This window comes from Mobula hypostoma, chromosome 27 (assembly GCF_963921235.1).
Source record: "Mobula hypostoma chromosome 27, sMobHyp1.1, whole genome shotgun sequence".
In the NCBI taxonomy this organism is placed as follows: domain Eukaryota; kingdom Metazoa; phylum Chordata; class Chondrichthyes; order Myliobatiformes; family Myliobatidae; genus Mobula; species Mobula hypostoma.
The window spans coordinates 35,094,695-35,109,465 of record NC_086123.1 but is presented as its reverse complement, the minus strand read 5'-3'; the positions used below and the strand labels follow the sequence as shown (position 1 = coordinate 35,109,465).

The following is a 14,771-nucleotide window of genomic DNA, read 5'->3' as shown; positions in this document are numbered from 1 at the left end:
AAGACTGCATATTCAGCCTAACTATCCCCCCTCGTGATTTTATACACTTCTAAGATTGTCCCTCATTGTGCTACACTCTAGTAGAAAACAAAATCCCAACCTGCTCAACCTCTGTCCATAACTCAGTCACTCCAGTCCCAGCAACATCTTCAAAATCTCTTCTGCTCTATTTGCATCTTTCCTATAGCAGGGTGACCAAAACTGTATGCCATGTTTCAAATGCAGCCTCAGCCATGTCTTGTTGCTTGTACAGCTGCAACATAACATAACATCTCAATTTCTATATTCATTGACCTGCCTGCTGAAGGCTAGCGTGCAAAAGAGCTTTCTTCGCTGCCCCTTCTACCTACAGCGTTACTTTCAGGGAACCATATACTTCTACTCCTAGGTATCTCTGTTCTACTACATTTCCAGGGCCCTACCATTCACTGTGAAAGTTCTTCCCTCATTTGCCCTCCCGAAATGCAACATATAAACACCTGTCTGAATTCAACTCAGTTTGTCATTCCTCAACCACTACCCAGCTGATCAAGGTCCACTGTAAACCCTGATCACCTTCACTGTCAGTGATGCTACCTATTTCAGTGACATCTGCAAGTTTACTAACCACACCCTGTACATTCTTTTCAAAATCTTAATATGGGTGACAAATGGCTTAACAGTGACCCCTGGGAGAGACCACCAGTCAAGAGACTCTAGTCCAAAAAACAACCTTCTACCATTATCTTCTGCTTCCTACCATGAAATCAATTGTGTGTCCAATTAGCTGGTTCCCATGCGATCTGACTTTGCATAGCAGCCTATTATATAGAGCTTTCTCACAGGCTTTGTTGGTCCATTTACTGCCCTGCCCTCATCAACCACCATGAAAAACTCAAGTCAAGTTCGAGGCACAATTTCTTGTGCACAAAGCTGTGTTGACTATCCTTGATCAACCCTTCTTTCCAAATCCTTGGATATCTTATCCCTCAGAATCTTCTCTAATAACTAGAATACCTCTCTATCGAAATGTCCTTTGCCATAGGAGATGCTTAGTACACCTCTGCAAGTCAAATTTTAATATATTCCAATACAAAATGTTAAGACATTAAAAGAAAGTTACCTGTATATTGAAGACAATTTTTTTTCTGTAGAAGAATTCAGAAGGGCAGTTAGTATAAAGCTGTCTTCATGGTGAAGAAATAGTTTAGTTTATTATTCTTTTCTCAGACATTTTCTGTGGTGCGCCAAGCAACAAGTAGTCGTAGAAGTAGATCCAATCGATGAAGGAATGATTAATGTTAAGGAGACACAGGTACCAAATTTTGAGGGGAAAAAAACAAGAATGCATTTTATCTGGTTCGTGATTAAGTAGTTCATGTCAAAGCTATCCTTTCAGGCTATGTAGAGAGGCCCAAGAGTCTATCTTTAATGATGGTATTCATCAAGATCTTTCAATAAAACCTTTTGTCCCTGCCCTCAGTACAAATTGCTAAGTGGCAGCAAAATTAGAACAATTTGGTCACTTCCAGTTTTGTATAATTTATGCAGAAATATAACTAAATAACAAGTGCTTACTTAAATGACCAAAATGCAAGCACAACAAAAGAACATGTTGACCATGAACAGTCAAATGACTTGATTTATTTTCTTCTGTCAAAGTTACCTTTCAAGGAGCAGAATCCAAATTGTTTAAATGGGCAGCGGAATCTGTTAGCCAGAGATCAATATTTTCAAGGTTGAGGAAGACTTTTGGAATGCTAGGGCAGGGGTCTCCAACCTTTTTGGCACCGCGGACCGGTTTAATACTGATAATATTCTTGTGGACTGGCCAACCGGGTGGAGTGGGGGTAGGGTTGCCAACTTTCTCACTCCCAAATAAGGGACAAGAGTAGCAGTCAAATACGGGACACTTGTGTTTATCCCGAGAAAGACTACCATGACCATGAAGCCTTGCGCAGGCACCTGTGTGTGCATGTGTGACGTGCGCATGCGTGTACCTGCCAATTTTTTTTCTACAAATCATTTTTGGCGATTCTGTTCAGTGAAACTACACTGTACATACATTATTTCTACTTTATATAGGCTGTGTATTTATCATATCATTCCTGCTTTTACTATATGTTAGTGTTACTTTAGGTTTTATGTGTTATTTGGTATTGATTTGGTAGATTATTTTTTGGGTCTGGGAACGCTCAAAAATTTTTCCCATGTAAATTAATGGTAATTGCTTCTTCGCTTTACACTATTTCGGCACGAAAAGTTTCATAGGAACGCCCTTCCTTAGCGGGGGAAATACAGGACAAGGGCGGTCCCGTATGGGACAAACCAATTTAGCCCAATATACGGGATGTCCCGGCAAATATGGGACAGTTGGCAACCCTAAGTTCAAGTTCAACAGTGCGTGACAGGGAATGAGGAAAGGTGCAGCTGACTCATATCATTTATGCATAACTCATGAATGGCTATGCTATGACTCATGCATAGCACTCCTGTAATGGGTAATGACGGGTTCTGTTGCCTGAGCTTTTGTACAGTGTCCAAATGTGATTTACTTGCCAAGTGATGCTTCAAAAAGTCAAGTTTCCAAATATCATCCCACTTCTTTCTACTAGCAAATTCTCCAGCAACTTTCGCATCACGACAATACAAACAGATAACTCCAGTTTCCAAATCATACATAAATATTTCTTGTAGCTGAACGTTCATGACCTCATGAGCTTTCGGTGTAGCAGTTTCTACTATTTTGTTAAGCCATTCAACTTAAACAAATTTGCAGTTCTTTTGCACTTCACACCCTTCGCTTCTTTTGAAATTGACATAATGAATCAATACTTTTTCCAGTAAAAACTTAGTAAGCTATCTACAGGATTTGAAACAGATCTTTGTAAACTTTGAACACAGTCCAAACATGGCTGTCACCGTGATGCAGCTGTACAAACTGGAACAGGATAGGTGAGGTGACGTAAATTAGTGACGTGCATTGTGGTATTTGAAAAACCGAATAACTAGTTAACAGAAACAGTTAACTAAAAGATTATTTTCAATAAGTATAATTATTAATTACTGCATTATTTTAGGTAACTAACCTTTCATGCGTACGTTAATTTCCTTTGTGCGCTGGTTGAAAAACGTGTGCACACGCACAGCTTAGGGGGAACTTTGCTTATAAGTGGTTGATACACTCAATTTCGTTTCTAAAAGGTTTTATCTAATAAATTTAATATTAAACACACAGCGCATATTTTCCTCGTATGAACATATAAAATCATTACAACACACAAATATCGCTGAATCAGTGGGAGCCCTGAGCTTGTTTCCTGCAACAAGACGGTCCCATCAAGGGTTGATGGGAGACAGCGATACTCGAAGGGGGTTCCTTATGTCCAGTTTATTCCGCAATTTAGTTTTCGTTGCATTCATTGCAGAAAACCCCGCTTCGTAGGGATAGGTTGGAAATGGAAGCAAAGTTTTCAGTGCCTTCGTGGCTATCTCAGGATATTTAGCCTTGACTTTGATCCAGAATGCCAGCAGAGATGTTATGTCAAATATGCTTTTCAGCCCGCCATCATTTGCAAGCTCGGAGTTGATCTTCTTCCCGTGCTGACATGGATGACGCGTGTGTAATGACCTCGTGTGCGTTCAATTTCAACAGTGCGTGACAGGGAATGAGGAAAGGTGCAGCTGACTCATATCGCCAAATGATATCGTTTCCTCGCGGCCCAGTAGCACATGCTTTGCGGCCCGGTACCAGTTCATGGCCTGGTGGTTGGGGACCACTGGGCTAGGGAATTGAGATTTATAGCAATGAAGGTCAAGGTAATGGGGATGGTATTGAAAACTCTGGAACTCCTACATCGGGATCGTGCAGATTCTCTGTGTGAATGGCAGAAGAAGCATACCACCTATTCAGCCACCAACTGCTTCATCTGTGAAGGAGCACATTAATGTAATGAGTCACTTAAGGTCCCACAAAGCTACAGTGAAAAGAAGTAGTCTTCCTTCCTGGGAAGCTGCTTTAGAAGATATCTGTGAGGTAGATTTATCAAGGTATCATGGGTAGCTAGTTGAATCTATTCGTTATTTAAGAGAAGTGTAACAATGAAACCACTGGTCTTTTCAAAGATTATGCAGTGGATCATAACTAAGCTAATATTTGAAGACTTTTTTCTGTAATACCTGGAAAAACTTCTAAGGCCTTCACATATGGAACTGCTTTTGGGCTGCTTTATGTATGAAATATTTGCAGCTTAATTTATTTCTGATTGGAACAACTAGTACATTTATGGAGTCTGAGATTAAAATCCAGACATCTCTTGAATTAAAATGCAGTATTCTATAATGATGCTATCAACTAAAGGGCTCAACAGGAATTTCGATCAGTTTGAGATTGTATGGAATTAGCCCTCGTACCCTTGCCTTCAAAAATAATGTCGTGCCAATATTAGTTTGTGTACTACATCATTAAGTATTATATTTTCTTTAAAACAAAAGTAACCATTTTTTATTTTTCCTTTTTCCATTTAACAGTGTGATAGTTGAGGGCGTTGACTGTGGGAATAGACGCAGCTCCTCCATCATGTTGGCCTGTCTTCAGCGAACACAGAACCCACCTTCACAGCGCTTGTCATGTCCCAGTAAAACGCTGGAGCCTCTGAAATGTGAGTGGAATTTGATAGCAGTTTGATAGGGTATATCTCTGCACACTGCTGCCATGGTGATGCTCGTGCTCCCATATCATGATTGGACCTTTCATGCACAGTGCTTTGATCTTGTATGAATAAATCCAACCATCTAAAAATGTATTGGTAGAGTTTTGGACCTGAATAATTGAGATTTTTTTATGGGGTTTCCAAATATCTGAATGAAAGTGTTGCAGATATATATAAACCCCTTTCAGTGGGAGAAAGAAAGAAAACGTGATCTTTGTTGAAAATTTGGGGGGGAGAGTATGGAGAAAGAAGCTGTCAAAGCTGGAATTCTAATATTTAAAAAAAGACTGTTTGAAATGCATAGCTGGTCTTGAGCATTGATATTCCAAATACGTGGAATGTGGGAGGAAATGAAAACTGCAAACTGTTTAATGGAGAAGGCAACAATCTTGTAGTGATATGATAAAGCATCCCAAAGAAAGAATTACAGCTTACTACAGAAAAAAGAATATGCAGTCTCATTGGATGGTAACATCAGAAAGGACTGTAGGTCTGAACATCAATCGTGGAATTGTGATAAAATGCAGGCATGCTAATCCTGAAAAGATACGCCATGCTATCATTCTAGATTCCCAGCAGAATAATCTGATTTAAGAGACTAGGTTTGAAGAGTCAACTCAACTGTCCTTTTCACGTGCACTAATACCCCTATTTTTATTTTTAAAATGGATAACTGAGTACATGGTTAACATGAAGTTACTGAGCTCCATGTTATGAGTAAAAGGTAGAATTCCAGGGGAAATGAATACTATTTCTAAGAATGGTAGTAAGTTTATTAGCAATAGTATTGGAACAAGAGTACAAGTGTGAATTGGAATTTATTTGATGGTGTTGTATAAGAAGCTGCCAATAGCTGGAAATTGAACAACATAGAAAAATAAGCAATAATGTTCTAGAAGGTGTGGCCCCTCTAGAAAGGAAAGGGCAATCTCTTAGCATGGGGCTTATGTTTCAAGTGGATGATGATTTGGAAGTTAACGGCAGATGTTAAAATCTGCATAGCTGCTGAAAAATACACGTGTGTCTGTTTGCTGAAGAGTGTATATTCTATTAATGCACCATTTTTTTTACCTAAATACAAGCAAATGTTTGAGTCCCCCAAACGTGAGCAGAGGTGCTCCAGTATATTAATGATCAACAGGAATTTGTGATTGGAAGGCTGCATGGTGTGGTTCAGTGTTGTGTCCTTGCTTTTACTTTTGTGGTATATTTCAATGATTCAACCAAATGGTAATAGCAATGTTACTTGTATTAAGTTAAAAACGGATGCTTCGTAACTTTATACAAATGAAGTATATTTAATTAAATAGTGATTAAGTTACTATTTAACTTAATAGTAACTTAAGTTTGTAAATGGATACCAAAATTGTAAGTTAATGGTGAGTGAAAAGTTTCATGTTATTAAAAAAAAGTTTTAGTGGAATAGTTAGCTGGGCTACAAAGTGGTTAATGAAAATCAATCTTGGAAGTGTGAGGCAATGCATAGTAAACAAGTCAAGGGCATACATGATGAATGGTGGGATAAGATGTGTAGAGGATCAGAGGGATCTCAGAATGCATATCCAGTTGACTTCAGGATCTGTGCTCTCGAGGGATTTGCTTATGACATAGATATAGGACCAAGCAGTTCCTTCTGGTACTTTTATAAAACAGCAATTAGACCACAGCTGGCACACTCTTCACAGTTCTGGTCATTACAGGAGGGATACAATTCTGCCAGAAGGCGTGCAGAGGAGATTTATGAGGATGTTGCTAGCCTGTAAAAAATATTAGTGATGAGAAAGTCCTTGTGGTGTTTTCCTTTAGGATAGAGGAAGCCTTGGGAGAGGAGTTGCCAAACATATAAAGTACACAAAGTTATGAGTCTTAAATGATGTACAAGTCTTCCACAACTCTTTGACTTACTGTCATCCTGTACATATGAACAAATGTTTTGGAGGTCTTTGAGACAGATGGGGTTACAGGTTGGAACAGGTCACTTTTACCCCCTCCCCTGAATCAGTAACAGTTAGGTCAAGCTAGCAGAAGAGCTGGGAACATTGTTAATTTGTTCACTCACTGATTCAGTGTTGCCAACACGCTTCCTGCACTTGTTCTCCCATCACTACTGTTTCTGTGATCCTCTCCTGCACAGTTTTTGTTCATTTCCATCTTCACAAACAGTCTGGGTTGTGAACAGTTCTCAGGAATGGAGATGCAAGAAACTGGAAAAGCTGGAATCTGGAGCAGCAAGGAGTCTGCTGGAGGAATCCAGCGGGCAGTGGGTCTGCATCTGTGGAGTTGGCGGGAGGAGTGGGGGAGGGGAGCAGTTTCAGGTTGAAACCCAGTGCCTGAACTCCAGTGGAACCCCGCTGTAACCTGGGCACTGCCTGTAAATAGGATGAACCTGTTTCTGATAGAGAGGTTAAGGACAAGAGGAACAGCTTTAAAATCATCTAACTCCAAAACATCAAATTAATTGAAAGAAAAAAAAGGGAACCGGAGAGATGCATCTAAACTTTGTTTGTACTTTTGCGAGGCACACACTTGGGCGTAGCGTAATGACGTATGTCACTTACAATATTACTCAAGTATTAAATACACAACAGAGGAAGTATTAGAGGAGAAGATGAGGAAGTTTTTTGTTTCACCCGTTGTGCAGCTGGTGTTCTGAAGGACCAACGAGACAAGATCCCCATCAGATTTAATTACCATTTGAAGTGCTATAGCGATCAGGGCTACAGGAAGTGGGGGGGAGGAGGGGATTAGTTGGTTTGTCTGCTGCTTTTGGCTAACATGAGTAAAATGGGTCTATGTCGTTAATCTCTAGGCTATCGATTGCTTCAATAAACATGAAGTCTCAGAAGAGGTCCCTAGGATTAATACCATCTTTTAACATAAAAATATTCCTTTTAACATCTCAGACTGTTATTTTGAGCCTGATTTCCATCGCAGGGTTACTCCCTTTAATGCATTCATCAAATGCTGGTAAATGCTCTAAATTCCTCCTTTATGCCTCATAATTTTGTATATTTCTATCAGGGCCTTCCCCCAACTGCACCTTACTAATTGAAATGAGAAAGCTATGAGCTGAGGCATAGCTGATTTTTAAAGAAATATTGTCTCCCTGTGTGTGTCCTCAGAAACACAATGAGTAAAAGTCTGTTTAACCTAATTCTTCTTAGATCTTGCATATTTGTTTCATCACCTTTTCCATTGAACTATCCATGAATAAAATTCATTTGGGAATAATTCTCGATCCTAGAGAGCCGAGACTTTTCTGACAGTATTTTGAATGGCATTGAATTTTATTGAGGAAATTGCACTGTATTCACCAACCTGATCTGTTGACTATCCAACAAGATGCAGTGAAAGTGGGTAGATGTGTAAGTTTTCACTAATAAATCTGCATGAGGCATTTTAAGTTTAAGGAAAACCATAACAAACTCCTTTATTGTTCTCCAAACACTGAACATAAAAGCGCAGTAAAAAAACTTAACATAATTATGTCATCATATCAGACCAGCCTCTTAAAGTGAACCCCAACTCAGTGTTGGTGGTTATGAATGACGTACGTTTTCACCAACTACATTACCCTACAGACCTTACTATGGTACTGCGTCTTAGAGGTGATACTTTTTTGAGTATGTTTCTCACTGTTACTTTTTTGAGCTAATTCATCCTCTGGTTATTAATATTGTTGGCAAGACCACCATTTTTGCCTATCATTGTTTTTCTAACAAGTTGATTAACAGACTTTTTATTTTCTAGGTGTTTATTTGTGTCTAAGAATGTGACCAAATAGACCTCATATTTCATGACAATAGTTTTCAATATCCAACAGATTAAAGATGAAAATTAATTTGATTTTATTCTGCAGCAAAAAAGTCTAAATTCCAGTTTAGCCTTTAAGGCACATCTAAACTTTGATGGTTCAGCCAACACAAGGACCTCCTTTGCCTCCTTGCAGGATCTTGGTATTGAGTTGTTGACATGATAGAATTATTTTAATTGACAAAAGTTGAGAATCATATGTTGTTCTGGTAAAGAACATGGCTTACATAGAAAACCTACAGCACAATACAGGCCCTTCGGCCCACAAAGCTGTGCCGAACATGTCCTTATTTTAGAAATTACCTAGGGTTACCCATAGCCCTCTATTTTTCTAAGCTCTATGTAACCTATCCAGGAGTCTCTTAAAAGATCCTATCGTATTCAACTTTCACTTGTTAAATTTCAGCAACAGCCCTCGAGTACATAGGAACCAAGGATTAGAAGCTTAAGCTAACTTGCACTTGTATGAATAGGCTGAGTACAGAAAGGAGAAATTCTTTATCAAATACAAGACAAGCAGGAACTCTACTTGTGTAACACCTAGTACAATAATGTGCATTTATAAGATTTCAGTATTGTAAAACATTACCAAATCCTTGACAGAAGAAGAGTTACCAAGTGAAGAGACTTTAGGATAAACTTAAAGCCTGGTCAAAAGTTTGGGTTCTGAGGAAAGTCTGAAAGCGGTAAGAAGGATTGAGAAATTCAGCAAGTTCCAGAGTTTAGGGTTGAAGTACTGATGCAACTGCTATGTAAATAGCTATTTTCAAACTGCAGAGCACTACATTCATTATTGGCTTGTTATAGTGTAGATTGCAGAAATTCATGAGAGTACTCCTCGCAGGAGGTAATGTTACAATTTAGCTAATTTCCTTCTTACAAGCTCCATAATGAGCATGATGCCTTAGCTTATTCCAACTTCCTTATCTCCCTCAAAGATAGGCTTGAATGTGGCCACCGTTACTATAAAATCTATTGTCCTTAAGTTGGTTATTAATTCTTTTTAGTTTCAGTAAAAATGAAGGTAATTAATTTGTCAAAGCTATATATCATTTATGACATGAAACTTTGTCTATCTTTGAGTAGAACATCTGCAGGCTTTGGCTATTACACAATAAAGTAATGGCCGTCTTATTAGAAAACATTTAATCTCATGCAAAAAACACTACAGTTTCACTTTGAGTTCACTGTGCTTTGTATTGTCAAGTCTCAGCATATACACTCTTGATTTTTTTAGTTATTGGATTAGTTGGCGCGTAGCCAAGTGGTTAAGGCGTCAGTCTAGTGATCTGCAGGTTGCTAGTTCGAGCCTCAGCTGAGGCAGCGTGTTGTGTCCTTGAGGAAGGCACTTAACCACACATTGCTCTGCGACGACACCAGTGCCAAGCTGTATCGGCCCTAGTGCCCTTCCCTTGGACAACATCGGTGGTATGGAGAGGGGAGACTTGTAGCATGGGCAACTGCCAGTCTTCCATGCAACCTTGCCCAGGCCTGCGCCCTGGAAACCTTCCAAGGCGCAAATCCTTGGTCTCACGAGACTAATGGATGCCTATAATAGTTATTGGATTTATAGTTGATAGCTATTTATGTAAATGGTTTTCTATTATCATAATAAAGGAAAAGAGACAAAAATAAATTGATGTTGTCAATCATATTAAAATCTTGAATGAATTGAAATGAGGAAAATCTGAAAATAACATTCAGATATCTGGTGGTCACTTACATCTTTTTTAAAGGATAAGAATGCTACTTTGGAGCGTAGGAGGTTGATGGGGGGACTTGATAGAGGTACTTAAAATTATGAGGGGAATAGATAGAGTTGATGTGGATAAGCTTTTTCCATTGAGAGTGGGAGAGAATTAAACAAGAGGACATGAGTTGAGAGTTAAAGGGCAAAAGTTTAGGGGTAACATGAGGGGGAACTTCTTTACTCAGAGAGTGGTAGCTGTGTGGAACAAGCTTCCAGCAGAAGTGGTTGAGGCAGGTTCGATGTTGTCATTTAAAGTTAAATTGGATAGCTATATGGACAGGAAAGGAATGGAGGGTTATGGGCTGAGTGCAGGTCGGTGGGACTAGGTGAGAGTAAGAATTCGGCATGGACTAGGAGGGCCAAGATGGCCTGTTTCTGTGCTGTAATTGTTATATGATTAATGTGGGTTTATCTATATTCATGTCATCTGTCCAAGAAAATTTTTGCATACAACAAAGTGAATAAGTCAAGACTATAAGTTCACCTCTTGCTCAAAGCCAGAGATTCAGCCTTCAGGTCTGGAGACCGGAAGGCTAAACACATATACAAACAGAGAATCAAGGATTTCAACTCCTCAGACCCCCGGTGCATGTGGCATGGCATACAGGTCATTACAGACTTCAAACCACCTAGTACTGTGCCCCTTTCCAGCTCTGCTTCCCTCCCTGATGAGCTCAATTACTTCTACACTCGCTTTGACCGAGAGAACAAGGAGGTCACCCTCAAAGCGGATCTCCCACCTGGTGAACTGCCTCTCTCACTTTCCACCTCCAATGTTTGCTCCACCCTGAGCAGGGTAAATGTACGGAAGGCAGCTGGTCTGGATGGAATACCTGGCCATGTGCTCAGAGTCTGTGCAGGGCAGTTGGCCAGGGTCATGGACATTTTTAATCTGTCCCTGGCCCAGGCAGTTGTCCCCACAAGCTTCAAGATCGCCACCATCGAGCCAGTGCCGAAGCATTCCACTGCCACGGGCCTGAATGACTTCTGCCCAGTTGCACTTACCCCCATCATTGAAAAGTGCTTTGAGAGACTGGTTCTATCACATCTGAAATCCTGTCTGCCCACTACCCCGGACCCCCATCAATTTGCCTATCGCACCAACAGGTCAACAGAGGATCCATCTCCACGGCACTTCACTCTGCCCTGACCCATCTGGACAGCCCCAACTCTTACGTCAGAATGCTGTTCATTGACTTTAGTTCGACATTCAGTACTGTGATCCCCTCCAAGCTGATCGCCAAACTTCGCCAGCTTGGTATCAGCTCATCTCTGCAATTGGACTTTGGACTTTCTGACTAACAAACCCCAATCAGTTAAATTAGACAACCTCTCCTCCTCCACTCTCACCCTGAACACCGGCGTGCCTCAAGGCTGTGTGCTGAGCCCTCTTCTGTACTCCCGTTTCACCCATGACTGCATTCCTGTACATGGTTCTAACTCCATAATCAAGTTCGCAGACAAAACCACGGTGGTTGGCCTGATTAGAGGGGATGACGAGACGGCCTACAGGGACGAGGTCCGGCACCTGGCCACGTAGTGTGCCGACACAACCTGGCCCTTAACGCCCAGAAGACTAAGCAGATCATTGTGGACTTCAGGCATGCTAGGAGCCACAATCACGTCCCCATCTACATCAACGGAGCTGTAGTGGAGCGTGTATCAAGCTTCAAATTCCTTGGTGTCCACATTTCCGAGGATCTCACCTGGTCCCTGAACTCCTCCATGCTGATCAAAAGTGCAACACTACCTTTTATTTCCTGCGGAGCATCAAGAAAGCTCACCTCTGTCCCAGGATACTGATGGACTTTTACCGCTGTACCATTGAGAGCATACTCACCAACTGCATCTCAGTGTGGTATGGCAATTGTCCTGTATCGGACTGCAAAGCACTCCAGCGTGTGGTGAAAACTGCCTGGCGGATTATCGGCATCCAATTGCCCACCATTGAGAACATCTACCATAAACGCTGCTTGGGCAGGGCGAAAAGCATTATCAAGGATGCATTTCACCCTAACCATGGACTTTTTACTCTCCTCCCATCCGGTAGGCGCTACTGGAGCCTTCGCTCCCACACCAGCAGGCACAGGAAGAGCTTCTTCCCTGAGGCTGTGAGGCTGTGACCCTGCTGAACCTCACATCACAGCGCCAAGCAGTATTGCACCCATATTGTACTGTCTCAGTACTTTTATATTCGTGTGCTGTAGCACTTACTTTTTATTCACAGTTATTTTATAAATAACATTATCGTTTGCATTTCTGGTCAGATGCTAACTGCATTTCATTGGCTTTGTATCTGTACTTGTCACAGTGACAATAAAGTTGAATCTAATCTAATCTATCATTGGTCACTTTATCTGCGGCATGATGTTAATCTCATACAGCAACAGGATGAATTCACTTCCATTGGGGAATCAAAAACTTGAAGGACAACTTTTTTTTACACAGAGGGTTATGTGTATGTAGAAGAAGCTGCCAAAGGAAGTAGTTGAGACTAGTACAATAGGAACCTTTTAAAAGATGGGTGGATGGGTACACGAATAGAAAAGATTTAGAAAGTGACAGGGCCAGAAGCTGGAATGAGCATCTTAGTTGGCACGGATCAGTTGGGCTGCAAGGCCCATAACTGACTCTATCACTTTTTTGTATATTCTTTGGTGTTTTTACCAAAGTAATTTGGTTATAAATTCTACATGTTTGACTCTTCTGAGTGCAAGCGCCAGATTTTTATGTGCAGCAAATTAGGCAGGTTGTTTTTACCTTTATTATTCCAAAGAAATCCTTCGTCCTCGTCTGTTCTTAACATTTTCTCCCAGCATGTCAGAACGCACTGAAGTGTACATTGAAGTTAGACCATAAGACATACGAGCAGAATTAAGCCACTTGGTCCATCTTGTAAACCAGCCTAAACTGCACATTCCTAGTATGCATGCACATCATCCCTCTATACTCTGGCTCGTTGCACCTGGACATTATTCATGCACCTTTTATGCCACATTCATTTCCTCAGCCCTTTCTCCTTCATAATTCTCACAACTTCTGATCCTCTGCCTCTTTATTCCTCCCATTTGCAGTGTCCATACACTATCCCCTTCTGCTTCTTTTACTCAGCCTCTTCCCCTTCCTCTCAACCATCTTTCTCTATTTCCTTGAACCTCTCACTACCTTCCTGGCCTTACCCCACCCCCACTCCCACTCCCACTCCCACTCTCTCTAGCTGCTAGCTCTTCCCTTCTCAACAGTGAGATTGCTATTGCTTTCATTTTTCAGGTGTGCTCCCTGACCACCATTTACATCACCACCCTGCCAACCACCAATTTGAATCATGTAGTCTAACCCTTCGGCTGCTCATCTTATGCTGCCAAATGCTGTGTGTGGGAGGGTTTCTAGGGCATGATTTCCCAGCCAATAGAAGTGTATTCATCCTGTTGGAGCAAAGGAATTTCATTCAGCTGCCATGGTGCACTGCTGGTAGTATGGCCAAAGAATTGTTTTTGGTAATCATCTAATTGACTAGGAATTACAACTTCATCTGGCAGAGAAGAAAGTCATTCAGTTCAATGCGTAGGAGGAGCAGTAAGTTTTTCCCACCTCCCAAGTCAGTTCCATATTTCATGAAAAAGCTGGATCATCTATAACATAATTCTATTAACCCAAGTTTCTCCCCTATCATTCAGCAAAATTTTTTACATCTGTTTTCTATGCTCTCTGACCAGCGAAGTTTCATTCAATGTAATTTACTAATTCCCCAAAATATCTTAGTAACTTAGACCACATTGCTCCATTAACTTGTAAATTCAACGGAGTATAGCCCCATAATCTCTCCATGTACTTCACACTGGTATCTTTCTGATGAAATTTACACTGAGCTTACCTGTAAAGTAAAAACACGGCAGCCTAGTGGTTAGTATGATGCTACCACAGCCCCAGTGACCCAGGTTCAGTTCCTGCTGCTGTCTGTAAGCTGTTCGTGTTTTCCCCATAACCACATGGGTTTTCCTCGAGGTGCTCTGTTTCCTCACATAATCCAAAGGCATACAGGTTGGTAGTTTATTTGGTCTCATGGGTACATCTGGGCAGCATGGTCTCGTTGGGCTGGAAGGGCCTGTAAACGTGTTGTATCTCTAAATTGAATTTAGAATATAAAACTAGTGGCCAGATTTTCTTTCATTTCTCGAGGTTGTGACATAATCAGGACTCTAAAGCAACATTCTATCTCCCTGTGCATCAACCCTCGAATTCCCCGCCCCCCCCCATTATATTTGACTAAACTTATTGCTCACACAACCCTGCAAATTAATTTTATAGGTGTTGATCCATTTCTCTTTTGAAAGTTTCTATTTTTTGTGAGTTCTTATATTTCAGGCAGGCAGTGGGTTTCATCCACTACATAACAATTTGAGTTTTTTGCTACTTATATTTGCATGACCCAGTCATCAATTCTCCTGCCAGTAAAGACAATTAATCCCTATTTACCCTTCATAATTTTTCTTTCCTCTGTTGTTAGGAGAACCAGC

At 40.8% G+C, this 14,771-nt stretch overlaps 1 protein-coding gene across 1 annotated transcript in view; it reads left to right on the top strand.

The window, feature by feature from the left end:
• Positions 1-14,771, top strand: part of fam222aa (family with sequence similarity 222 member Aa) — a 222,325-nt gene that overhangs the window by 165,943 nt on the left and 41,611 nt on the right. Inside the window, exon 6 of the mRNA XM_063034602.1 lies at positions 4,510-4,640. Coding sequence (XP_062890672.1) covers positions 4,510-4,640 — 131 coding nt within the window. The remainder of the gene's footprint in view (positions 1-4,509; positions 4,641-14,771) is intronic.